The sequence below is a fragment of the Kogia breviceps genome, chromosome 14, assembly GCF_026419965.1.
Source record: "Kogia breviceps isolate mKogBre1 chromosome 14, mKogBre1 haplotype 1, whole genome shotgun sequence".
Classification (NCBI taxonomy): Eukaryota; Metazoa; Chordata; class Mammalia; order Artiodactyla; family Physeteridae; genus Kogia; species Kogia breviceps.
Window position 1 is genome coordinate 68,784,542 of NC_081323.1, and position 27,739 is coordinate 68,812,280.

The following is a 27,739-nucleotide window of genomic DNA, read 5'->3' on the forward strand; positions in this document are numbered from 1 at the left end:
AGCCCAGCATATGGCTGCTTAAGAGAGTGGGTCATTTTTGAGACGTGAAAGACTGGGGACAGATTTGGAGTTGAATCTCTTTCTTACTGTGCTAAAATGAAACGTGAAAAATTCAATCCACCTCTTTGAAAGCATCAGCCACCCTCTGGGGACCCCAACCTGATGGTGGTAGTGTGTGCATAGTGGTTAAATGCATGGTCTGTGGAGTGAAATTGCCTAGGATCATATCTCAAGGGCTTTCTAGCTGTGTGATCCTGCCTGGCTGCTTAACTTGTCTTTGCCTCGGTTTCCTCATCTGTAAAATGGGCATGATGAAGCCTAGCTCTCAGTGAGGTTGTGAGAACCCGGCAAATGCCCACCATGTTGTAAACACTCATTACATGTTGCTCTTATGGCTTCCCTTGCAGCCCTATGTGAATTCCAGGCCAAACAACTCTTCTAAAGCAGCACCAGCCAGGAAAAAGAGGTAATGAATAAAACAGGGCCAAAGACATTCAGGGGCTTTTATTATCCAGCCTCCACCCACCTACCACAATTATATATAATTTTATTTGGAGTAGATCCACTCAGAAAATGATGCCAGGACCTGGAAAATGGGCACCCTCTCTCCTGGTTTTGGAGAGGCTACAGTTCTACCTTCACTCTTGGCTTCTTCTCCTGTCCTGGAGGTCCCTTTGGCTCAGCTACCTTCTCCTCCTCCTCAGCCATTTCTTTCTGTCCAGCTGGCCCTTCCAGCTTGGTCAAGTTCTCCAGCTCAGGCAACTTCTGTCCTGGTAGCTCTTTCTTCGTAAGAGGTACCTCCTTTTCCTCAACTAATACCTCCTTTTCTGTCACTTCACTTTGCTCAACAGACAGCAGCTATTCAAGAAAAGAAGAGTGGGAGGGACACAGGGGGAAGAAGGTGGAAAAAGAAACAGACGCAAGAATTACGCGAGAATTATTGTAATTGCCAAGCTGCTTTTCTCTGCTCTATGCCCACAGTTGCGGCTGTGCCAGGCCTGGCTACTGAGATCCATTCCCGGACATTTGCTAGGACTAAAGAGTAGGTACTTTCTTTCCAAGCTGAGAGGGTGTTAGCTGAGAACTGTGGAGCAGTCATTGTCCCTCTGTGGGGAAATGCCTACTTGGGAATGAAGCCAACACAGAGGAAAACAGATATGGGGAGACAGAAGACAGCTCTGAGCTTCAGGATCCACCCACATCTGACGTTCTCCCAGTTACAGGGGATAAATTCCCATTGCTGCTTAAGCCAAAGAGTACTGTGGTTTCTGACATTTGCAGCTGAAAGGGTCCTAACTAATACAGATGACACCTTCCAGCAGATGGCCTCACTGAGGCATGAACAGAATTAGGAGAGAATGGAGATTGTAGAATGATGCCGGAGGGCAAGAGCCCATCAAGACATGCGGTTACCCAGTCAGGATCAGTGACCCAAGGAAGCAGCCTTAGGAGCTGTGTGAGACTTCAGAGCGTTTGCCCTTCTCAGTGTTTCTCAACTCCACCTTTCTGGTAGTATGTGTTCTTGAAATAAAGTCATCCAAACTGGATTCATCCTCCATTCTCTCCAAAGTGCACAAGATTATGGAAATCTTGGTACCCTCTTTCCTAGTCCATTGAGCTCCTGATGGTGCTGTGGGGGACAGAATAATCTAGGGTACTGCTGTTTCGCCTTACCTCATCTCCGTCCTCAGTCTGGATCTCGATTTGACTTTCCAGGAAGTCAGAAAAGCCCTTCAGGGTATGTTCGCCCTTATATAGTACAGCCTAGGAAGAAAATGGAGCAGGGTCGAAATGGTAGCCCCTTCTTGCAAAATACTCAGAGATTGCTCCACAGGGAAATCCAGAGTCAAATTCCTAACAACCTAAGTGCAGTAAGCAAGTTCCTTAACTGCTCTGAGACTCCATTACCATGTTTCTAACATAAGCATAATGAAACGTCCTCCATCATAGGGCTGTGATATAGTGGTTCAGAGCAAGAATTTTGGAGCCACGCTTTTGGAGCTCAACCCCTGGCTTCATCACTTAGCAGTGTAGTCTGGTTGCTTAACCTCTCTATGACTCAGTTTCCTTAACTGTAATATGAAGATAATAACAGTCCCTACCTCATGGTGTTGTTATAAAGATTTAATGAGTCACTATACGAAAAGCACTTAAAACAATGCCCGACTCATAGTCTGCACTATATATATTTGCTATTACTATTATTACTAAAGAATAAGAATAGTTATTTCACAAAGTGTCTGGCCTATGTTCTTGCTCAACCATCACTAGCCCCCTTTCCTCTTTCAGTCTTTAAGAAGATTAGGAAACTGCTTACTGCCCTCTGGCTGTCCAAACTCCTTTTCAGATAACTGAAGATCTGTGCCAGGTCCACCCTTTCAATTAGGCAAGTGCACCTTTTGCACCAGGAGGATGACATCCCTTTCACCTTTCTGTGGCCAGCCTTCTGCCTATGTCCTTGTTCATGTTATACTTCACACCCTTCTGATTTAAATCCCCACCATTTTTCAAAGTCTCATGTCTGCATGAAGACTTCCGGCCATATCTGTCCTCCAGTATCTGCCCTATCCAATTCCAGTTGCACTTGGAGATGAGCACATATCATGACGTTTCCTCCACACTCAGTCATACTCTTCTTAGGAGCAGGGACTTTAGCTTGTGATTCTTTGATTGACATTCTTCCCCACATGCCAAAGTGGCATGAAGAATGTGTTGCATGAACACTGGTGAGGTTCGATGACCCTAACACCAAAATGTAAAATACTTAATTGTCTCTATTATGCACTCTTTCTTCTTCTGATAGCACTCCACCCTCAATACTCACACGGTGACTCCCCCGACCTTATTCCATATAGTCTGAATCAGGCTCAGCTCTAATACCAGAGGGAACCATTTGACCTAGGCCTGACCATCAAAACACCCACATCGCCTTGACCACAATGACTGGGTCAGGGGGGACCCAATCAGACTGAGTCTTGGGACTTTCGTGAAAGCTAATGGAAAACACTCTCTAACTTGAATATGAGAAGATAATAAGGGCTGGAGCTGAGAATGAAGCTGATTTGGTAAAAGGCAGAGCTGGAGACAGGGAGAGACTGAGTCCATGACAATACTGTAACATTTCTAGTTACGTGACTCCCGAGAGCCCCTCACTTGTTGAGAGTCAGTGGGGAAGAGCCTGAAGACAGGGTACCAGTCCAGGTACGTCGGCTGAATGTCATTTGCTGTGATGTCGATCTTGGCGATGGTGACTGTGGGGTGGTTTTGATACTTTCTACCCAACTCTTCCAACACTGGGAACAGCGCCCTGCACTTTGGGGACCAGGGTGCATCTGGAAGAGAAAGGCCGTCACTCAAGCTCACACTAATAAAGACCCTGAAAGCCACACTCCCATGTAGACAGTATCACCGTGTTCCACTAATGGTCTGTTGCCATGCAAATTGCAGCCCCCTTCTCTTCTAATAGTATGTTAGGTTATTTTACATTTCAACCATAGTACCTGATCATCATTAACTAAATTAGAAAAAACATAATAACCTAGTCCCCTTCCACTCAGACACTAAAACTTTTTACATGTTGGGACATTTTCTTCTGTTCTCTGAAAATTTTCCTTTCCACTCCAGCTGAAGAGGAAAACTGAGAAAAATATTTATGATAGATGATTCCTCATGTTCTGTCAGAAAGTGTGTGTGTGTGTGTGTGTGTGTGTGTGTGTGTGTGTGTGTGTGTGTGAGATAGCATGAGAGTTTTCCAACAAAGGTTAAGCTCACAGCTCAAGGTCATTTAGTTACTTAAGCAGAGGAGGTGGGATCTGCAGAAAGGTTGTTTTGAGCTGTGACCTTGATATCACACTGCCTTTCAGCCCTGTGGAGGAGAACGCACCCAGGAAGTGAACATGAGGTTGTGACACGTACAACCACCCCTGGGAAGGGGACACTGGACATCCCCCCCTGAGCTCTATGTGTGGGCAAGTCACCGGGACCCATGGAGAAAAATCTGGGACCAGCTCCAGCACGGAAGGGAAACAACCTTGCCTGCTGGTTCCATTAAAATGTCTGGCTCTGTGGGAGGAGAGGAGTCAAAGGCCCTGGTTATTACATTTGGATGATCATCCCTCCATTTACAAACCAAGTGCTTCTGGGACCATCTGCTCTCCCAGCTGAATCCCCGAATCTCCCTTGGAGCCCAATGGGCCCTGGGTTGGAACACGAGGGGGGCCTAATGGCGGTGGTCCCAGGGAGCCAATCTGACAGCCCCGCTTCCAAGAAAATGAAGCTGCTTTTGCTTTTTACCAGAACTAAGTGGGCGTTCTCATGGCTCCCAGGGTCAGTGAGTACAGAAGGGCCTCCCTAGCCTCTCACTTAAAGGCAGCAGATCATGGTTATTCAGCCATGCAGACTTTAAACACCTGGCTCTGTGGATGAGCATCCATTTTAATGAGATTTTTTAAGGCCTGTATGATGTAACCAGCCCTTGTTTCACCCTCCAGGCAATGATGGCGTTGGAACGGGATTTGAACTTTTTGCCTTGCAATTTACTTACTGTGTGACCTGGGGTAAGGTAACTAACTTCTCTGAGGCTTGGTTCCCTGATCTGTATCATGGGGAAATCCACTGGACCTTCCTAAGAGGCTTGTTTAGAGGAGGAAATGAGAGCAGGTGTATAAACTGCAAACTCATATGTGCACAATAAATGGTAACTCCTCCTGTTAAGTAAAAGAGATGTCTGCAGTCACTGCATTACCACCCTTCTCTGTGTCTCAGGGTGGAAGAGAAGGTCCCTGGCTTTGGCTCTCGCATGCAAATCAGAAACAGTGAGGGAAGGGCAGTAGTTCCTGGGTGAGCAATGGAAATAATTATAACAACAGGGAAAATAATAGCAATAATACCTGTCATTTATCAAATGCTTACAAGATGCCAGACACTGTGGCAAGTCTTTTACATGCATGATGTGGGTCTTCAGTTTAGCTGCACCAACTTGGGTATGTTAAGTATGGGCCATTTGATAAGTTACTTAACTTAACACTGGTCACTGGTACAGCAGTTACTAGAGTAGGCACTGGATTCAGGCTGACTAGGTTCCAATCCCTTACTTAATTAAGTTCACATACTAGCTTTGTGACTCTAGTAAAGTTTCTTTACTTCCCTGGGACTCTGTTTACTCATCTGTAAGGTGGGAGCAATAAAGTAGCCATTTTCAAAAGTAAGGTGTGAGGATTAAATGAGATACACAGGCCTGGTTTATCTAGCATTCAGTCAGTGTTAGCCATCAGCATTACTGGTGTTACAAATAGCCGCAGGCCTGATTATGAGAAGGTATTCCACACATTCCAAGAATTTGATTGGAGGGGAGAGTTGCTTTGTAGCTGATAGCATCTTTTTTTTTTTAGTATCTTTATTGGAGTATAATTGCTTTACAATGGTGTGTTAGTTTCTGCTTTATAACAAAGTGAATCAGCTATACATACACATATATCCCCATATCTCCTCCCTCTTGTGTCTCCCTCCCACCCTCCCTATCCCAGCACTCTAGGGGGACCCAAAGCATCAAGCTGATCTCCCTGTGCTATGTGGCTGCTTTCCATGGAATCTTAAAAAAAAAAAAAAAAAAAAAAGGTTCTGAAGAACCTAGGGGCAGCTAGGGGCAGGACAGGAATAAAGACACTGATAGCATCTTGATCCAAACTCTTTGGATGTCTGAAGACCATTCTTGGCATGGTGCTTTGATAGATTTTGGAGATTCTGGTACCCAAGAATTCAGGAGCTACACTGAAAAGTAATGTTGAAGCCACTGCCTCCAATGGCCTCTGCAGAGATACTTACAGAACATCACAAATACGTCCCTTTCCTTGTCAAAGACAACGACATTGAAGTTCTTCCCAACAAGCTGCTTAACTGGCCCCTGGTCCCAGTAATTGGGAATTTCTTCACTGGATTGATGTTTCTAGAAAGCAAATTTGAGCGACTTTCACGGTCTCCAGAAAGGAATTGGCAGTTGGGGCTCCCCACCCTGACTGGGAACAATGGAAGACTTTCTCCTGTTCTTGCAACAGCCTTGGGAAAGAGTTGGAAATGCTGAGATAGATCATGAGCTAGATGTGCAGCCTAGATTGTCCGGGGCACTGGAATCAGAGGACTGATGAGGTGGCAGGGCTCCAAACCAGGGTGGATTCTAACATTTCAAATACCTGATTGTTAGACTTCTTAGATGAGAGTGCGTTTCACATCATTAACATCTAAACTAGTTTGTGTCCCTTCTCCCAAAAATATAGCCATCCCCAACTACCCCAAGAATCAAACTAAGATCATTTTATGTGACCTATAAAATATTTATCCCACTTCGTTTCTTGACACCTTCTCCAAGCTCATCACCATTCTTCCCTTGCTTGCTTTCTTCAGCCACGCTGGTTTGTTCACCCAAAGGGCTAGCCTTCCACCCACTTCCTCATTCCCACACGCCCTTCTCTATCAGATTTATCTCTAACTCAGATTTATCTTTCAGAATGATCTCAGAGAAGGACTTCCCTGACGCTACCCCAGACAATGCCAGGCCCTGCTTTCATAAATTCTCATAATATTTGGTACTTTTCCTGCATCACTTATTTATCATTTATAATTTATTTTTCTGGTTATTTGATTAATGTCTCACTATCTCAATGAATGGAAAGTCACAAGGGACTTTTTCTTCCCCCATCATTAAGTACAATTGAGTACTGGCATATCATGAGACCTCAGTCAACGTTTTGTGAATGAATGAAAGAATGAACCCAGCTCTTGCTTCTCTTTGAAGAAAGTGGTGAAAATCCCAGAACATGTATTTTTCTCTGCAACCATTATTTTCTGAATATCTCTTGAATTCACACCCTCCTCTCTGTCTGCACTGCTACTACCCTTGGCCAGGTAGCTTTCATCTCTCGTCTAGGTCACTGTAATAGCCTCCTAGTGTTCTCTCTGCATCTCCTCCTAATCCTCACCACACCTTTATTCCCCTACAAGCAGATTCTACCTTCACCAGACAAATCTGGCTTCCCGTTGCTCTTAGGGTACCATATCCTTAATATGCTCACAAATCCTTGCTGTCTGGCCTTTGCCCAGCTCACCAGCCTTGTCTCCCACTATAGCTTCCCTCATTCCCACCCCAATCCCTGGAAAGGACCTGAAAATTCTTTGTGAGGGAGCTTAAAAAGTGTGGCGACTGGATATGAGAGATGGGGAATGGAGGATTAGAAATGGGCCAGATCAGGCACGTGACATGTTGTAGGTCACGCGAAGGATGCACATCTTCATTCCAAGAACAGAAGAGGATGTGCTGGCCCTTGAGAGGAAGACAGACACCTCCTGAGATATAACCAGAGGGGGAGAAAGAGGACAGGCAGAGCTCCAGGGAGGTCTGTAGATGTGGTGATAGAAAATGAGGGGCTCCTGTCTGAAGCCTTCTGTTTTCTTAATGATAAATGATTAGAGTACTCAGTTCAGACTGCAAGTAGGAATGGGGTTGAAGGAGAAATAGACTCCGAGATTAAGAGAATGAACACACTGAGAGAAATTTATATTGAAATGTCAGGACATTTCTAAGAGCCCACAGGATATTTGGTTTGTGATTCCATGAAGCCAGCCTACCTCGCGGTGAGATCCTTTTTCTCCAGGATTGGTCTGGAAGCGGTAGGGAAATTAAGTGGGTTCAACAGGAGTGGTGATTTTGCCTGGGAAATACTACAGCGTGTAGAGGAGATGGAAGGGATCGAAGAGTTAAGGGAATCATCATCAGAGCGATGAACCGTGGAATCCAAGTTCATGAAGGAGGGCAACAAAGGGATGGTGAAACAGGATCAGGAGATTGGAGGCCATGAAAAGGGTTAAGGATTGTAGCAACGTGGCTACTAGAGAAGGGAACTAAGAGGACGGGAAGTGGGAAATCAGGCTTTCAGAGGGGCTGCCGTCTCTAGAGTATGACCATAAGAGCAGGTGGCTGAGAGGGCATGGACACACCATTACTGCAGAAAAGACCAGGGTTTTTGGATATTGACATCTCTGTAAATGAGGGCAGAGTAGGGGTGGAGGGCAGGTCTGTGACGAGGAGCTTAAGTCCTCAGAGAGTGAAAGGGAAGCGATCAGAACAGCAATAGGATCAGGAGCAGGTGGCCTAAAGTCCAAAGGCGTGGAATCCCAAGAATCTGGAGTTTTTGAAGGCAGAAGGAGGAGAAATGGTTTGGAAGTGGCATGGAGGACACCAACCTTACCAACTGGCTTGTGATAATGTTGTCTGTCAGACAAAAACCAGCTTTCATTTGAGAAGGCTGTGGGGGAAGCGGTGTCTGTGGGGGGACGGACAGAAGGTAGTGGGAACCCTCCAAGGTAAGGTGACCATACATTCTGGTTTGCCTGGAGAGTCCCAATTTATTCCTGCCATTTCAGAACACTTTTAAAAATTGCTTCCATTACTCTCAAAAGTGTCCTCGTTTGGAAAATAAATAATATGGTCACCTAACTCAGCAGGACGTAACTCAACAGGATGGTTGAGGATATAGTAAGAGCTAAATAAACAGCAGGTGGTTATGTTATGGGGCTACATAGTATTATGCAGCCATCCTTTTGCAGCCTCTCCTCCCTGGTCCCTAAAGCCTTTGAGGTTACATCCTGATTGCTTCATATATGCCACCCCATCTTCTCCCCCAAGCAAGCATCTACCCTGGGGCCAAGTAAACCTTTCACATTAGAGTCTGAAAGAAGGATAAGAACCTACTTTCAGAGGATGCCAGCCCTGGGAGTGCCTGCATTGCATTTGGAGATTCCTACAAAGAAAATGCCTTTACTTTAAGAATAAAGAATTAATGGTGGAATTATAAGGTCAGGACAGATCAAAAGTTAAATTGATTCGAGGTGGGGAAAGGGGCTATTTCCTCACAAGAACCATGAGGTTGACCTTTATTCTGCCTCCCCATTCAGATAACTAAAGCCATCATAATTACAGAAAAAGAATTCTATTGAGGCTCTGGCTAAACCTTGTCCAAGGATGAGCTTACCTTGGCCTTTCTATTCAGGAAGCTCTGGCCGAATTTCTTGAGGTTTTCATAGGTTACTTCCTCGAAAGGCATTTTGTACCTTGCATCAGAGCTTAAGTTTAGGATTTGGACACATGGGACATCAGCCTCTGCGATCCGGAAGTATTCGAAGACACGTCCATTTCTGGGCTCGTCTGCATCCACAAGGATGAAGAGGATCTGCCAAAACAAACGAAACCTGTGTCTCTCTGGATCGGAGGCATGAAAAAGGTAACGACCCCCTTACCGAGGGAGAGAAGCTGTTGGGAAGCTGTTGTGGGGGACACTAATGGAAAGCGAATAGCAGAGTCTATGGAGCACTTCTGAAAGCCAGGACAAAAGCTCCTTTTCATCAGGCAGGGGCAGCGCTGTGCTTCACTGCACAGACAGGCATCAGCTGTCATCCCGGTCCCACCATCCTTGTGCAGGACACCATTCACACAACTGCAGGAAGTCAGGAGGTCCTGAGCTTTCATCCCAGTTCCTTGGGCAAAACAGTAACTTCCCCTCTCTGTGCCTCAGTTGCATTATCTGTAAAGTGGTGATTATAACAGTACCCACATTATAGGGTTGCTGTGAGAATGAAACAGGACACTGTATATAAAAGGCTTAGTTCAGTGACTGGGAGGTATAAAATGCTCAGAACATTTCACCTCATTATTATTCTAAATTATTCTTCTATCTAGGAAACTCACGACCTCATTCAATCATGCATTCAACACCTATTTGTGGAGTGGCTACTAGGCATTTTGCTAAGCACTGGGGATACAAGGCAGACAAAGTCCACGCCCTCATGGATCTCACGTTCTAGTGGAGAAGACAGGCAAGAAATGAGTAAAGACATTAGTCAATCAGATAGCAGTGAGTGAGTGCCAACCAGATGATAGAACAGGGCACCACTGTGAGAGAGTGACTGTACAGATGGGGTGAGATAGAGGCTCAGTATTAGGTAGGAAGGTCAGGAGGAGTATCTGAGGAGGTGACATCTGAGTTGGGACCTGGGTGATGAGTAACAAGTCAGGGGAACATTTATTTAGGCAGTGGAAACTGCCACTGAAAAGGTCTGGGTGTGGGGAGGGGGGACACATAGAATGTTACAGAATAGAGAGACAAGGCCAGTGTGGCTGCAGTACCAGAGAGAGTCATGGAAGATGGTGAGAGATGAGGTCAGAGCTCCAGTAAGGAGCCAGGGGTTAATCTGAATGAGATGGGAGGTCACTGAGGATAATAAGCCAGAGTGTGACATGGTGATAATTTTTAAAAGACCACTCTGGTCGTAGAGAAGAAACAAGCATGGAAGAAGGAGACCAGTTAGAGTCTCCTGCAGACCTTGGATTTGGATACTCTCAGGTCATTCATCTATCAAAATATTAAGAGCCCTACTATGTGCCAGACACTCTTCCAGGTGCTAGGGAGATTGTGAAAAACAAAGCAGACATATTAAAACCAACCATGTATACTTTCAATAAACATTTGTTAGAGGTGAACAAGATAAGATATGGGGGTATGACCTGTTGGAATAATATTCATCCAACTGTTTATATTGGGCACGAAAATGGAGCACAACCAATAAATGGCATTCTAGAAGTTTGCTAACTGGGGTAAAGGCAATCTACAACCTAAACCCATGATATACGCCAAAATGAGTTCCACCTAGATTAAAGAGTTAAATTTTTTTAAAAATCTAGAAGAATTATGGCTAAGCATTGACTATTATAACAGAAATAGCGTGAAAGCAATCAGATTGTAATCAATTTAATTACTTCAAAATTCTTAAAGTTTAAAATTGAATAAACCAGGAAACGTATTTACAAGAGGTGTTTCTGTAATTAGAATAACTTTCCTGGAGAAAAATGAGGTGGGATGTAGCAGACATTAAATATGCTCCTGCCTAGTGGCTTTATTCTGTATTTATTTGGGGTTTCAAAGTTTTTATTTGTTTTGTTTAAATTTCAGAATAATTTTCTTCAAGAGAAAGATAACCTACCATTACCTTACTTCTTATAAAAATAAAGAGAAAAGTGAAGTAAGTAGCCCCCAGAGTCCAGATGGTGCTAACTCTATAAATATAGGTATAATCCTTAGGAAAAACTAATGTTTCTTTTTTCTTTTTTTAAAGATTTTTTTGATGTGAACCATTTTTAAAGTCTTTATTGAATTGGTTACAATATCGCTTCTGTTTTATGTTTTGTTTTTTTTGGCCCAGAGGCATGTGGGATCTTAGCTCCCTGACCAGGGATCAAACCCGTACCCCCTGAATTGGAAGGCAAAGTCTTAACCACTGGACCACCAGGGAAGTCCCCTGATGTGTTTCTAATGATAATAATAAAAATATATATATAAGCACTGTTTATTGTACATTTGCTCATTGCTTTACATATAGCACTTCTAATTCTTGCTATAACTCCTACTTTACACGGGAGGTGACTGAGACTGAGAGGTTAAACTCATCTAAGACAAAATCACTTGTAAGAGGAAGAGAATTTGAACCCAGGTCTGTTGATGCTGAAGCCTGAACTTCAGCAACTGCTTGTCTGTGCTGCTTCACACCTTCAGGCTTTTCACACTCCTTGACCTCAGGCAGGAGTGGTCTTTCCTTCCCCTCACCTCCAAGCCAAATGCTAGCCACACTGCAGTCGCCCACTCTTAGTGAAGCATGGTCCATTGAAAACGCAGCCAGACCAATCATGTTCCCATAGTAGACTTCTCAAAAAGATGAGGGAAGGAGCAAAGGTTTGGTGAGAAAGAAAGAGACACTGGGCAGGAAGAAGAATGCAAATCAGGAGATTGGTATGCAAATGAATACACCAGTCCTTCCTAGATTAATTTATAATCGGTAAAGCAGATGGATCGCATTAGGGTCCACAGGTCTTGGATTCCTAAATAAAGAGCCCCAAGGAGCAGTGGCAACTTCCACAAACCTTGTTTTGGAATTTCTTCGATGCCAATTTATAATGCTGCATTATCATACGAAATGACTTGGAGCTTTTGGAGACGAAGAGCAACATGTGATTCAGGATGTTCAATTCATAAATCAGATCCTTATTCTGAAATTAAAAGGAAAACAGCTCATTCCTTGCACACAGCTGCCCCAGCTACCCTTCTCCCGGGACCCTTTGCTCACTGACCTCAGTGTTGTATTCAATAACAAAATCGGTGAGGTGCTGTTTTATGAGTTGATTGAGGATATGTTTGTTGGTACTGTCATCGATAAGCTCCTGGCGGTTCACGATTTTTCCCTTGGACAAACGAAGAAAAACATTAGAGGGCAGTAGCATCCATGATGTAGGCACTTAATAAATATAATAGCACAATTTTCCCCTTGGATAAAAGGAAAACACCATGGTAACAGGTGTAATACATAAGCTAGATACTTAATAAATATGGATGGTTGGGCAGATTAGCCTGAGGGTGGAATACAGGTATGTGGAAGCCATGAAAACCTCCAGCCTACAGACACAGGGAGTATACTTGACGGACAGCGCCAGCTGCCTTGGTCTGAAATCCATCAACATATTTGCGCTGGTGCTGAGCAGTTTCTCACACGCTGCTCCTAACCAATGAATTTGTCAGAGATACTAAGGCAAGCCCATTTCTGGGAGATACAGGGCTTCTCTTATAGGAGACATTGATGAACTTTCTTAGAACTACACTGCAGTCAAGGACTCTTCCATCCCACCTTCCTTCCTTCCAAAGGGTCAGATCTATTGATACATCATGGTCTGATAAGTTTCTCCCAGCTCCCTCTCTATTTTCCTTCAAAGGCATTTCCCCTAATCTTTTTTTTTTTTAACATCTTTATTGGAGCATAATTGCTTTACAATGGTGTGTTAGTTTCTGCCTTACAACAAAGTGAATCAGTTATACATATACATATGTTCCCATATCTCTTCCCTCTTGTCCCCTAATCTTTTACATGATTAATCCTGCTTGATGACTGCTTCTAAGAAGGACCTGGATTAGCACAGGAAATGACATAATTCTCTGTAGCCCAGGTTCAAAGTCTGTGGGGGAAGGAGAAAGAAGCAGCTATCTCCTTATTTCTCTCTACTCCATCGCCTCTTCCTCCATGCCAATCCCACCCTCTAGTCCAAACCTATTCCTTGGACTCGTGCAAAAGTCTCCTAATGGTCTTCCAATTTCTCCCCCTGCTTCCCTTCCATCTATCTCCCACACTTCAGCCAGAGTGATGTTGTTAAAATGCAACTTGCTTAAACACTTCATAGGCCCCATTGTCCCCTGGATAAAGCCTATACTCTTTCCTGGTCATAACAATAGTTTAATAATCCTAATTAGACTTATGGAGAGCTCATGTTGTACCAGCCACAGTTCTAAATATGTTATATGTATTAACTCATTTAATCTTCATAACATCTCATTGTGCTATATACTATTATTTTGCCCATTTTACAGTTGAGGAAATTGAGGCACAGAGAAGTGAAATGACTTGCCCAGGGTTGCTAAGGTAGTAAGAGGTGGAGCCAAGATTCCAAGCCAGGCAATCTGACTCTAGTGCCCATGTTCTTAACCATTAACAGAGACCAAATCTCTCCTAAATGCATTTCCAAGTTTGGTATTTGGTTTTTGATTTTGTGATTGGGTTTATTCTGCAGAATTTTAAAATTTTGTATGATCCAAATTTATCAGTATTTCTTTTCATACTTTCTGGGGTTTCTTTCATGCTTTATAAAGGAGCTTTCCCCCTCCTTCCAAAGTTATAAAGCAGACTCTCCCATGGCATCTTCTGGTCTTTCCACAGTTTTATTGTTATATTTTTAAATCAGGGATCAATCTGGAATTTAATTTGGTGGAAGGAGTGATATATAGATTTAGCTTTAGTTTTCTTTTTTCAAATGGCTACCCAATGCTAGTCATTGAATAACATGACTAGCATATTATATGCTATTTTCCCTACTGGTCTAAAATATCATCTTTATCATATACTAAATTTCCATATGTATTTGGATCTATTTCTGGACTCTATGTTCATTCAAAACACAAATCATCTTATTTTATTCTCCAACTTAGAATCTTTCAATGACTTCCATGGGCCTAAGTAAAACACAATGTCTCAGTCTTCTCAATGAGAAGACTTCTCTCTGAGAGTCAACCAGCATCTGGATATCACTCCACCTACTTCCTGTGTGGCCTTAGGCAAGTAACCTAGCCTCTTTGAGCCATGTCTATAAGCAACATGGTTATTGTAAGGATTTAGCTTTGTGTGGGGAGGGAGTAATGCATGTTCCAGGAACCAGACCACAGTGTCTAGAGTAACACCATTCAATAGAATTTTCTGTGATGATGGAAATGCTCTGTAAATCAATGCTATTAAATACAGTAGCCACAATCCACTAATAGCTAGCTTGACTGAAGAACTAAAATTTAAATTTAATTTTAATGTAAACAGTCACATGTGACTAGTGGCTGCCATATTGGACAGCTCAGATCTAGATTCCAGAGGGAGAGAGGAGGAAGCTTTGTAATAGAGGTTAGACTGTGGAAGGCTTTGTGGGCCTCATCAGGGACTTATCTTTATCCTAAAAATTATAGGAATCAGTTAAAGGGCTTTCAGTTGGAAGGAGGAAAGCAACCATCAGATTTTAATTTTGGAAAGATTTTTCTTTAGAGGACAAGATAAAATGTGGTAGACCAGTTGGATGTATGTTATATTAGGCTATGGAATATGAATGGTCACTTGATCTAGGATGGTAGCAGTAGAAAGAAATGGATAGATTCACAGGATATTTTGGATTTAAAAATCAATGGGATTGGGCTGATGGATTGGCTTTGAGGGATGGAGAAGAGGGAGGTGTTTGAATGATGCCTAGGTGTTCTGGCTTTGTTTACAGAGGAGCTGGGAGAGATGGTGACACCATACATTAAAAGAGAAAAAACACTAGAAGAGGATCTGGAGGGGAGATTATGACTTTAGGCATGGCCATGTTGAGACATCTAGTGATGGATATAAAGGTCTGGAGATTAGAGAAGTCTGGCTGGAGATGGAGATTTGTAAGTCACGGGTGATGGGGAAAGGGAGATGGACCAGAGGAAAATTCGGGGCAGAAGATTGAGCCTTAATTATTGTCATTTACTGGTTAAGGAATGGAGGAACTCCCAATGGAAAATGGCTAGAAAGGTCAGAGAGACAACAGGAGACTGTGATTTCCCAGAAACCAACTAGTCCAATGCCCTTTAGTTCACAAGTGCAGAACCAGAATTTATACCCAAAGCCCATACATACACACATAGTTCATTATTTTGAACTAGAGCCCCCTCACTAGCAAAGACCAAAGTCCTACCTTTCTGAACACCAGAACACTGTCAAGGGTGACATGGAAACGTCCAATGGCATTTCTAATCAACATCACTCCAAATGTTAGTTCTGGGAAGTCTTTGATCACATCATAGAACAACTCTGCTACTTCTTCCTCTAAATCCTGTTTGGGGAGAGATGTCTGATGAGGCTTTGGTAGGAAGCAAAATGCCTGGATTTTTTAAGGACAGGGTGAAATTAGTGACTAATTCATCTCTTCACCTTTCCAAGTTCTGTGGTTTTGCTGGGCCACCTAAATCCACTTTCATGGATGTTCCATACCCAGAATACTTCTGTGGCTATGACTAAGGCCAAAATAGGCAAATCCACAGAGATGAATGGAGAGAATTGATAAACTTGACCTTTTCCAAGTATTAGAGTGAAGGCTGTTCTAACACAGGTGTTAAGACTTTTTAACATTTTTTCCTTAATTGCTTTCAGAAGAGGCCATTGATTTGACCACATGTGGTACCAAATATGAACTTGATATCATGATATGGTTGTAGTTTCAGCCTTCTTCTTTAGCTTGAAAGAAAATTGGGGCCAAAAACAATGTCAAAATGTAGGATGGGAGAGAAAAAGGTACAAACTCTCCCCCTGTATAAATATAATCCCCAAGTTCTGACTTCTACTCAGAGAAGGGGAAGAGTCATCAGAGTTATAGGAAATGCGTTAAGATGTATAAGGAGCTCATTCTCCAAAAGCAAGAGCAATTTGTAAATCATTTATCATTCAGTGATGTTCTAAATGGACCCCAAAAAAAGATCAGTTATACTATCAAAACCAGTTCAATATATGTCAATCTCCTCTCCTCTCTCCCCATTACTGTCCACCTTTGTAGTTAGATTCTCTTACCATTTCAGCTTCCGTTTTTTCTTTATTTTTTATCCTGCAGTTCCCCCAGAAAACTAGTTCATTGAAAAAGGAAGAATGGGCATGGAATTAACCTAAATGGGAGACCTCTCCTCACCCTATCCACCCTCCCAGACTCAGGACTCCTCATCAGTTGAGAAGCCACCTCCCACCTCTTGAATGCAGTACCTGGAAGAAGCCAATGATGACCAAGGGCCTGGAATTCACAAACTCTGCTATCTCACTGGTGTCAGAGAACAAAAATGCTTTCTGGCTAATTTGTCTTCTCAACCAAACAACCAAGGCAGTAGATTCAACCACTCCTGGAGAGAGACATACAATTAAATGGATCCCACAGAAGTTTCCTCTTGAACTGGAGCAAGTCCTGTCTTCCCCAAGTTAAATGAGTAGAAACCTCTTGTCTTGGATTCCCACCCCTTGAAAGCCAAGGCCGGTTTCTCCTCTCCTCCCCACCTGAGCCCCAAAACGTGAACATTAACAACAGCAGCTAAACTTGACTGAGCACTTACCAAGGACCAGGCACTGGGCTGAGCATTTTGCATGTATTACATCCCCGCAATAACCCTATGGGATACATATTCTCCCAATCTTGCAGATAAGGCAATTTGAGGTTCAACTTTGCCATTGGCCACTCCACTAGCGAAGCTGGGACTCAAACCCGGGAGGAAGCACGCCCAGCTGTGTTTTCTTGTTCACCCTTCCAAGTGACAGGAATATGGATTTATTTTTTTAAAACATAACATTTTAAAATGGAAATTAAAAGGCCAGCTAGCTCTGCACCCTTGGGAGAATTCCATTATCTCCCTGTGTCTCCAGTTCCTTAGCTGAGACCTAGATGTCCACTGAGGTCATATACCTTGACTTCCATTTCTCAGCTATCATATGGGAAGTGCCAAGCACACAAAAAGCATCTAAAATTGGGACACATCTACCATATCTGGGGAGTCATAATGGTGTGCCAGAATGTACTCAAGGCTACAAATGGACTTGTATTTGCTAGGATCATCAGTTTCATATGGTGGCAGGTAAAGTAAAATATTATTTTCTGTCAAGGCCTGCTATAGAATACAATGGATCGTTTAAAATGAGTTTATGAGCTAAAGCAATGTTTGTTGTGAGTAGCTTTGGACAACATAGTGGGTTGGCCAAAAAGGCCACTACAAAGGTCTTTATTCTTTCTCTTATAATTCATTCCTTCACTCGTTCATTCATTTGATAAATATGCATTGGGTGCTTATTACATTACTGAATGCTGTGCTTGGTCCTGGGGATAAAATGGTGAGCAGAAACAAGACTATGCAGCTCTCATTCTGTTGAGGAGGACAACTATCCAATAACTGCACAAACAAGTGTATAATCACACCCAAAGTAAGTATTCAATAGCAAAGTTCTATGAAGCTGTAGAAAAGATACATGACCTAGACTGTGAAGTCAAGGAGAGCTTCCTGGAGGAAATCACTTATAAGCTGAAAACTGAAGGATACATAGGACTTAACAGGAAGCAACTGGAAAAGGAAAGGCAGAGGAAAACAGCCTGTGCAAAGGCCCTGTGGCAGGAAAAATTGCTGCCTGGGGCTTGAGGAATGCACACTGAGTTGTTAAATCGACTGAAAAGGACACTATTTTCAGTGTCTTTGTTTACTTTTCCTAAGAACATTAGGCCTTTTAAAAATTTATAATGCAGTATGTTTACATGCATAAAGGTATACAAATTATAATGTACAGTTTGATGAATTTTCATAAAATGAACACACATGTATAAATATCACCCAGATAAAGAAATAGAATGTTATCAGCCCCTCAGAAATCTCCATTGTGCCCCCTCCCAGCCACTACCCAACCCTCACCTAGAGGTAACCATTATCCTAACTTCTAACAACCTGCTCTTGAACTTTATATAGAGTCATACAGTATGTGTTTAGGATGTGGCTTCGCTATACGTGTGAGATTCCTCCGTGTTGCACCTGTAGATTCATTCTCACTGCTGTGTAGCATTCCATTGTGTGAATATTCTACAACTTATTTATCCATTCCCTGTTAATGGGTATTTGGTTTGTTTATAGTTTGGGGCTATTAAGAATTAATTCTTGTGCATGTCTCTAGGGGCACATTGTATGCACTTCTGTTGGATACATGCCCAGGAGAAGAATTCCTGGTCATGGGGACGCTGTGTCCAGCTTTAGTAGATGCAGATTAGACCATTTAAAAAGCCACAGTGAGTCAGGCCTCTAAAAGTTCATAAGAGGATGATGGGGTGGTCTCAAGGGACAGAAGGGGCGGGGGAGGCTTCATGCCACCCTCAGACCACGGCTCTCCACCCACTGCAGTCACCCCCTCCTCCTGGATACCAGCCCCAAGGCTGAGTTTCTATTTTCACAGTGGTCCAAGCCATCTTTTAGGAAGAAAGAGGCACGTGTCATGAAAACAAACTCTTTCTCTTAAAGGCTTTGCCTGAAAAAGTTATGTCTTAAGTGACCTGAAAGGAATTGGTTTAGAAATTCTGAAAATAACAAAAAAAGGTGAATAAAACCCTTCCAAATGGGTTTGAATTTCAGGTCCTCAGAACCACTGCTCTGATTTCCCTTTGGGCTACTCTCTCCCTCTGTCCACACTCCAGCCGTATCCTTATCATCCAGCACACTGGGCTTGGCACCCACCAGTCTCTCTGCCTGGGCTGTCCTTTCCTCTCAGCTCTCAAGGGCATCTCACCCTGCTTATTTAATTCTCAATTTGGTCTTTTCTTACTCTCCCCTCAATCATTTCTTATTTTATGACCTGTTGTATTTTCTTCATTGAGTCTGTTTCTGAAGTTATGCTTTTTTCCTAACTTTCTCAGGAGCTCCTGAGGGGGAACAGAATATGCCACCTCAAATTCTACTACTTTGGCATATTAGTTTGAATTAAAGTTACTTGAGAAATAGCCTGTGCAAGAAGGATGTCTGACCTTCCTTTGTCCCTTCGAAAGCAGGAAATAAATCTCCCATGTAGAGGTACCCTCCCTATGCCGGGAGGGTAGACTACATCCTTATCACCGGACATAGGTTAAATTTAAGGTCAAGAAGGCTGTATAAACAAACCTTGTTACTTCCTCACTAATTTTCTACCCCAAGCCCAAACACCTTTGCCTTGTCAATTCTTCACAACTTTATTGTTTCTTTGTCTAAAAGGTATAAAAGCTGTCTGTTTTGGTCACTTTTTTGAGCCTCACATCTTTGGGACTCCTGTATGTATGAAATTAAATTTGTTTTTCTTCTTTTACTCTTTCTTATGTCAATTTAATTATTAGACCAGCCAAAGAACCTAGAAGGGAAGAAACGAAAAATTTTCCTCCCCTGCATCCTGTAGTGTCTGATTAATAGTAGGTGCTCAGGAAATAATTATGGGGTGAATGGATGAGGTGAATGAATCATTAGATAACTCGGTCTGAGGGAACTTGATCTTGGACCCTCATCTCTGGGATGGATGAGCTCCGTTTGCCCTTCTGGACCCCATAGGACCGAGATAGCTCTGAACTTGGCAAACAGTTTGTTTCTGAGTGCCTGCCAATTGGGCACTGTCCCCGCTAGGCAGGTGCCTCTCCTGGTGCTCGGCTCTGAGCCAGAGGACACAGTGACAACCGAGGTATGAATGCCGTGTCAATGATTGACTGGGGCCAGAGCTCCGCTGCATATTTCCAGGCACAAGCTGTGAATGCAGCATTAATTGAAGGCCTGGAGGCAGCCTGAGTCCCCCTCCCTCCAGGGAGATGGCCAAGGTCAAGTCTCCCACCATCAGTCCTTGGAGACCAGAGGAGAACCTGGACTTGAAACAAAAAGTCTAAACCCCACCTGCCTCTGAGGGAAGTTTTCGTAAAAGTCACAGTGCAGGAGGCCAGTAAAGGACCCCCTTAGCTCAGGGAAGCCCTGTCAAGTTTCTTTTTAGGAAGTGAGAAATAGAGGCTGCTTCAAGTTCTCACAGCTAGTGCTCACCCTGAACTCTGGGCTCTGGGTCCATCCCAGCATTTCACTGCCTCTTTCCATGGTTGGGGGTAATGCTGAGGAAGAAGGGGATGGTCAAGTCCAGTGCAAATATGGGCTGGCTCCTTAACTGTGGGGCACTTGCAATTCCACCCCATTCAAACTCAACATATGCATTAAAAACCTAAGTGTTCCAGGCACTAGACTAGGGTCAGGAAACTAATAGTTTGAGGATAATAATAACCACATCTGCCGTTTACTTAGAGGACAGCACAGTGTACAGCAGGGATCAGTCAACGGTAGCCCACGGGCCAAATATGATCTGCCAACTAATTTTATAAATCAAGTTTTATTGGGACACAGCCTTGCCCATTTGTTTGTGTATGGCTCCTTTCTCACGGCATCAGCAGTTATATAGTTTCAACAGAGATTGGCTTGTAAGGCCTAAAATATTTTCTTTCTGGTCCTTTAGAGAAAATGTTTGTGGATCCCACTGCTAATTATCTGGGGAGCCTTGAGAGTTATTCCCCTCTCTGCACCTCAGTTTCCCCATCTGTAAAAGCACCTCCTATACTGTGTTGTGACATCTGAGAAGGGACTAGAACAGTGCCTGGAACACAGTAAATGCTTCAGACATGTGCAGACTTATTCTTTCTTCCTAGGAACCCTTGGAGGTAGACGCCTTTACCATCCCTACTTTACAGATGAGGAAACCAGAATTCAACAGGAGGAAGTGATTGTTCCTCAGGTATGTAGTGAGGATTTGAAGCCTAGGAGTCCACCAGCTCTGGCAGACTTTTAGGAGACCCCTAGGAAAAGAGGTGAGATTGGCCTCTGCCCTGTGCTCTCAGTTGAGTAGACAGTGAGGAAGAGATACAATTCTGTGAGATGAGATCTTTGAGGGGGAAGCACAGGTGCTGTGGGACCACAGAAACGGGGCAGGGACCCCGACCCAGGCAGTCAGGGGAGACTTCCTGGAGGAGGTGATAGTGAAGCTTCCTGAATGGCAGAGGAGGTTCCAGGCCTGGCTCCCAGCACAAAGGGGGCTCAGACAGTCTGGAAGTCACTACTCTGTCACCTTCTTACCTCTAAGTGGAGTTGGACCTCACCTGTCCTTCAGGAGGTGAAGGCATCCCAGAGCCTGAGCCACTCCATGAAGAGATATGGACTTTGACAAAGTAACTGGGGGTTTCTGGTTTCTTCACAGCCCTCCCCCAAACCAACACATCACAAAGGGCTCATCGCTTAGGGTCAGCGGGTGGCCATCGAGGGCTGTCACCCGGTGCATAGGAAGCAGCAGTCTTTGTCCCTTCTCTCACTCCTGCCCTCTCTCCCCATCTCTTTCTCTTCCCCTTGCACACACCAGTCTCATACAAACCAGCTGGGAGCCTCAAGGCTCCAAGTCTTTTATGCAACCTGCCCTGAGGCTGGCTCTTCAGCAAGTCTGGCCTGTGTGTCTCACACCCCCTTTGTGTCCATTCTGAGAACTGCAAGGCATCCTGCAGCCTCTGCACATGGTGGCCCTCTCCTCCCTGTCCCTTTGGTTCTTGTAACAACTCTCAAACAGGCTTATCTCAAACTCTCGAACCTGCTAAACGCCAGGCCCTGAAAAATACAAACTCAGTTTTCTGAGATTCAATCATTCAACATACACACTGGGAACATTCTACTAACAGTAAGTGCTGTGCTGGGCACTTCTGTATTCATTAGTTTTATTCCATCCATCCATCTATCCACCCATTGTACATACATTTATGCATCCATATATTTCACACTCTTTAAACTTAGGACCTGCTATGGGCCACACTGAAGCACAAAATTCTTCAAATTTCTACGACATCAGGATAGGGCTTGACACATGGAAGGTTCTTAATAAAAAGGTGTAGAATAAGTCGATGAATGAGTGAACTAAATGGAGGATGATAGAAGCGAAATGGTTTGGTAGTCACCCCGTCTCAAACCCGTCTTGTTCTAGCAACTCCCAGTCTCCGTTTCGAGCAACCAGTGCTTCCTCGGCCTGGGACCCTGTCAAAATCACTCTAGAGTGGAAGAGTGTGAAGTGGGAGTGGGGAGATAGGTGAGTGGGGAGCTCACTCTCTGGTCTTTATAGTTTATAAACCGTGTGCATCACTAACCCGCCTCATGGTACCTCCAGAGCCCACCAGCTGAGATGCAAGCTGTGGTGGAGGCAGCTACATGTCCACCGAAATCTTTAATTCCTTATAGACATAGAGCAGGACCGTATTTCCCAGCCTTTCTGTGGGGCGGAGCGACCTGACAGAATTCTGGCCGATGGGATGAGAATAGAAGTGATATTTGCCATCTCCAGCCCTGGGCCACCGACACCACTGGTGGCGCCCCTTTGCCTCTCGGCGCCAATAGCTGGCCAGATACAGAGGGAAGAGCAGGAAGCTCGAGGGTCCTAGGGGAGGACAAAGTCACAGGCTGGAAGGGGCCTGGGTCCTTGAAAGACTGTGGGGAAAACAGAGTCCCCTCATCTCCACCCTCTGGCTGCTAACTGGGATCAGCGCAAGCAAGAAATGAACTTGTAATTCTGCTGAGCCACTGAAATGCAGATGTTTGTGTTTCCATAGTTAGCATTACCTTGATCGACACAGAAGTACCATTACCTTCGCAGCTGATGGGCTCCGATCTATTGCCCTCAAAAAACAGCTTCAACTCTGGGGCCTTCTTGACATCAAACTCCTTCCGAAGTTCCTTCTCAACCGTGATGTCCACTTTGCCAAAGCCAATCCCGTTCTTGCCTTTGCCCATGATCTCCATGGCTTTGCCCAGCTCCTCAGCTAAGTTCCTGGATTGCTTTGAGGATGGGTTGTCTGAAAGAGACAGTATGAAGACAGAACTCACTAGAGCTTTTCCTCCATCCCTGTCTCCCAAGGAGGAGGTTTGGTCTGGCCTGCTTAGCTCCTGGGCTTTTCTGGTGCTCCGCTGCTAGTGGGTAGATTCAGAAATGTGACAGGATGTGAGACACACGGTTCGTGAAATTGGTCAGTCAGTTTGGGAGACACACATCAGGTTTCTCTGGGTTCGGCCACATTGGAAACAATACAACCTTGGGCAACTTAATCTCCTGACGCTCCAATTTCCTCATAGATAAAGTGGGAAAATAGTGGCTACCTTGTGAAGTTGTCAAAAGATTTATTTTACAATCAGTTGTATTGTGCTTATTACTTTCTAAGAGTTTTACATGGATTAAGCCATTTAATCCTCCTAGTACCCTATGGGGTAGGTACTGCTATTATTATCTCACTGTTATAGATGAGAAAACTGTTGCACAATTGAAATGACCTACTTGCCCAAGGCCACATGGCAGCAGGAGGTATAGCGAGATCGGACCCACTCACTCTGGCTCCGGAGTGCTTTGCTCTCTAACCTCCACTGGGCATGTCAAACCCTTAGCACAATGCCTAGAACTTGGTCAGTACATGATGCATTCTTACTAGCACCGTTATTACTGTAAAATTTCTATCAGAAATTATAGTGAGGGGGTGAGAAAGAGAGAGGAAGGGAGGTGAGAGGAGAGAAAGAGAGAGAGAGAGAGAGAGAGAGGGAGGGAGGGAAGGAGGGAGGGAGGGAGAAGAGGGGAGAGGGAGAAGGGGGAGAGAGAGAGAGAGAGAGAGAGAGAGAGAGAATGCCATCTGGTGGAAATTCCTGGACCTAACAGGCCAAGATGGGCCACGCCAGTTGCCCTGTATCTGCATGTAATACGGCAGGGGACTCTCTCATGGAAAGAAGGCCAGATGTGGGAAGGGTAAGGACGGAGGGAGGTTATGATGACCTTCTACGCACTCAGCCCATCCCCTTGGTCTGGGGTGTTGAAGAGACCTGACACTATCACATTGCTGGCAGTGGGGGTGGCATTTGGAGTGAGGAGCCCTTTTCTGGAAAGAGCCTCAGGGGCCTGGCATGTGATCCCAGCAGGAGGAGAGATCTTCCTGGCCTACATGGGAGAGGCTAAAAGGCAGGCAGTTTTGCCTCCCATCCTCCTGAGAGGACTGTGAAACTGCAGGCCCCTCGCTGGTCCCTCACCGACTGGTGTCTGCAGCAGGTGGGCCGAGCCAGGGCAGGGGGTCATTAATTCCCTTTCAAGCCAGAACAGTTTATCTTTTTCAAACTCCCTTGTCCATCTGGAGCATTTGGAAGAAGTGCAAATCACTTCCAATGCTATGGGCAACTTCCAAGTCCAACAGAGAGGGCTTTTGTAAAGCAAAACCCAGAAGGCTAGGCCCGGGACAGCTGGCACACGTCCTATTGACAGTCAGCACACCTGCTCCAGTGATGGAACCTGAAAGTGAATGATCGTTTTCATTAAACTCCCAGTTAATGGACAGGAAGTGGGAATTTTGCCTCTCTTGTAGATCGATGCCTTTCCACCGCCTACTTTGTCACCATCATTGCCTCCGATACCCCCATCAATCACCACCAGCAGGTGCTGGCCTGTTGCCAGCCACTCTGGCCTGCAGCCTTCTCCTCTGCCTCCCTCGTGGATCCGGCAGTGCCTGGCTCAGGGCTACTGACAGAGCACCCATCTCAGAGTTTCCAAGGGTACGAGCTTGGGGCAAGAGAAACACTTGTCTAAACAGTGGAGTTTTTGAGGTTCCACACACAGACCAGTGCTCTTCAGTGTCCAAAATGGAAGTGAGAGAAAGAGGTTGTGAAAGCTGGAATCTGAGAGCTGGATGGATGGGACCTAACAGTAACAGTAATGGGATTCATTCACTCATTCATCTGACAAATCTTTTTTAGAATCTTCCATGTGCCAGGAAATGTTTTAAGTATTGGGGACTTAACAACAAACAGATTGATAAAAATCACTGCTCTCGGGCTTCCCTGGTGGCGCAGTGGTTGAGAGTCCACCTGCCGATGCAGCAGACATGGGTTCGATCCCTGGTCCCGGAGGATCCCACATGCCACGGAACAACTAAGCCCACGTGCCACAGCTACTGAGCCTGTGCTCTAGAGCCCCCAAGCCACAACTACTGAGCCCACGTGCCACAGCTACTGAGCCTGTGCTCTAGAGCTCCCGAGCCACAACTACTGAGCCCCCTCACCTAGAGCCTTGCTCCACAACAAGAGAAGCCCGTGCCCCACAATGAAGAGTAGCCCCCGCTCACCGCAACTAGAGAAAGCCCACGCGCAGCATTGAAGACCCAACACAGCCAAAAATAAAAACGAATAAATAAATTTATTAAAAATAAACAGAGTAGTCATGGGCAGAGCTTGCATTCTCACACGGACAGGAGAGGTATCCAGGCTTGGTGACCTGCTGTGCCATTCTGGAAGGGTAAATGAGTGTTGCGATGTGTGTTGTGTCGTGCAAAGTATGTGGCTCTAAATCCTTCAGTGTCTCCACTGAGGGTCTAGGATTCAGGTATTAAGGCTGCAGCAAAAAAGAGAAGATGGCTTAGATGTCTGACCTGTGCAAACCATTAACTCATAATCCACAGCAGGTAGAGCAGCTGCAGAGTTCTCAAATCTTCTGAGAAAGGAACCATAAAACAAAGGTTCAAGTAGTGGCCCAAGTCTTGGTGTGGATGAGGGATGCAGGGGACCAGCTGGAGGAGTAGTTCAGCAAAGTGGAAATCGTGTCCTGCTCACAGGCTCATGTAAAGGAAATGGTCCAAGCTGGATCTCTCCTAGATCTTGCTCCATGGGCTGGAAGTCAAATTAGGCATATGCATCCTGACACTTTGAAGGAAACAAACCATCAACAGCCTGAGCTGGATGGAAGTCAGAGGTTTGGAACTATTTTGATGGAACTTTACACAACAGCCATGCTCCACATTGGATGGAGGCAAAATGACCCGATTAGATTTTCCCTTCTGTGAACCTCCAAGGTTAAGGGCACAAAAAGAATGCTTTTGTTCTATGTTGCTATGAAGTAGCTGCACAAGCCAGCTGAGGAAGCACTGGGATCCATGGTAACTGAGCTGCTGATACTGTCACTTACCGGACTCCCCCACTGAAGGGGCCTCACTCAGAGAGAATGTATCAAATGAGAAGAGACAAAAATAGAGGAAGGAGCTGGGAGGCCTAAATTTCAGGCAGGGGACACAAACTCAAATACTAGAGGGGTGAGGCAGGGGTGTGACTGTGTGGGATTGGCTGGATAGGGATGTGGTAAACTGACAAGTATGTTTTCTGATCAAAATCGGAAATTGTTATTCAGCTCCAGCCAACTGTCACATTGCAAGAATGTAAGCCAGTGCTTCCAGAACTTTTGTTTTTTCAAGAGCAGATGTAAATTCAGTTTCAATTGTGAAATGTCCCAAGATAGGGAGACAAACAGTGGCACCACACTGGGTCATTGTGAGGATTGTATGACATTTACTGGGCTATAAGGACAGTGCCTGGCCCACAGTAAGTGCTCACTATGTGACTGTTAGGAAAATCCCTTCTACCCTGTCCCAAGGCACAGACAGGTCTGTGCCAACGTCTCAGGAAAAAGAAGTCTGTTCTCTTTATCAAAATGCGGGCTGATGCAAAGCCTAAAGAATAAACGTGGGCATGCAAAATTCAGACACTAAAGGTGATGATCTAAAAATCTTTCTCAAGAGCATGCCCATAACTGTGTCCCAGCAACTTAACATGCGATCTTATTTAGTCTTCACAACGATCCAGTGTGGCCCTTATATTCATGCCCATTTTACAGAGGAGAAAACTGAGGTTCAGAATGGTAAAGACACCTGAGGGTAAATCCTGGCTTCTTGACTTCAGTGGGACAGAGGAGCCAGATACAAATAAAGACAAGAGTGGCAACATAGTATCTTGCAAATTGCTTAATTTCCCTGGACCTCAGTATTCTCATCTGTATATTGAGGATGATGTTATATATATTATTTTTTAAATTATTATTAAAATGTGTTCTCATGTGTTTAGCAATATTTAAAACTCCTCTGGGGACTTCCCTGGTGGGGAAGTGGTTAAGAATCTGCCTACCAGTGCAGGGGACACGTGTTTGAGCCCTGGCCCGGGAAGATCCCACCTGCCATGGAGCAACTAAGCCCACGCGCCAGAACTACTGAGCCTGCGCTCTAGAGCCCCCGAGCCACAACTACTGAGCCCACATGCCTCAATGACTGAAGCCGCGTGCCTAGAGCCCGTGGTCCGCAACAAGAGAAGCCACCACAATGAGAAGCCCGCGCACCACACGAAGAGTAGCCCCTGCTCGCCGCAACTAAAGTCCACGCACAGCAACGAAGACCTAGTGCAGCCAAAAATAAAATAAATAATTTATCTTAAAATAAATAAATAAACTCCTCTCGCTGCCAGGAGAAAGGGGGCAGGTCTCAGCCCACCCATCACCCACTGCCCAGGAGTGAGGGACACTCACGGAAGAGCACCATCAGGAAGCGGGTCTCATTCAGCATCTGGGTCAGGCCGGCAGGTGTTAGCACCATCAAGTTTTTCTCCACCAGGATGTGCAAGGGCTGGGACATGTTGATGCTGGCTTCCTTGACGTCCACCTCTGGTGAGCCCTGGACAGTGCCGACACAAGAGGCCACCAGCAGCAGAGACATCCAGAGCAGCTCCAT

General features: G+C 44.7%; 1 protein-coding gene across 1 annotated transcript; it reads right to left on the minus strand.

The window, feature by feature from the left end:
• Window positions 1–546: 546 nt before the first annotated feature.
• Window positions 547–27,739, minus strand: PDILT (protein disulfide isomerase like, testis expressed). The gene is made up of 11 exons (XM_059037003.2): window positions 27,538–27,739; window positions 22,814–23,020; window positions 16,396–16,529; window positions 15,341–15,478; window positions 12,170–12,280; window positions 11,963–12,088; window positions 9,024–9,221; window positions 5,824–5,944; window positions 3,154–3,332; window positions 1,675–1,764; window positions 547–858 (listed from the first exon to the last, which is right to left on the minus strand). Exons 1-11 carry the CDS (start codon window positions 27,737–27,739, stop codon window positions 625–627), a joined length of 1,740 nt encoding a protein of 579 aa, XP_058892986.1. The 3' UTR covers window positions 547–624.

What these genes read in the sequence shown, in the direction of transcription:
- PDILT (XM_059037003.2), bottom strand. Translation starts at nt 27,739, where the DNA reads ATGGAGCTGCTCTGGATGTCTCTGCTGCTGGTGGCCTCTTGTGTCGGC. An exon ending in GGAGCCCATCAGCTGCGAAG is followed by an intron (nt 16,530 to 22,813) that starts GTAATGGTACTT and finishes GTCTCTCTCCAG; the next exon opens with GAGTGGTTGAATCTACTGCC. An exon ending in GGACGTATTTGTGATGTTCT is followed by an intron (nt 3,333 to 5,823) that starts GTAAGTATCTCT and finishes TTTCTCTTCCAG; the next exon opens with ATGCACCCTGGTCCCCAAAG.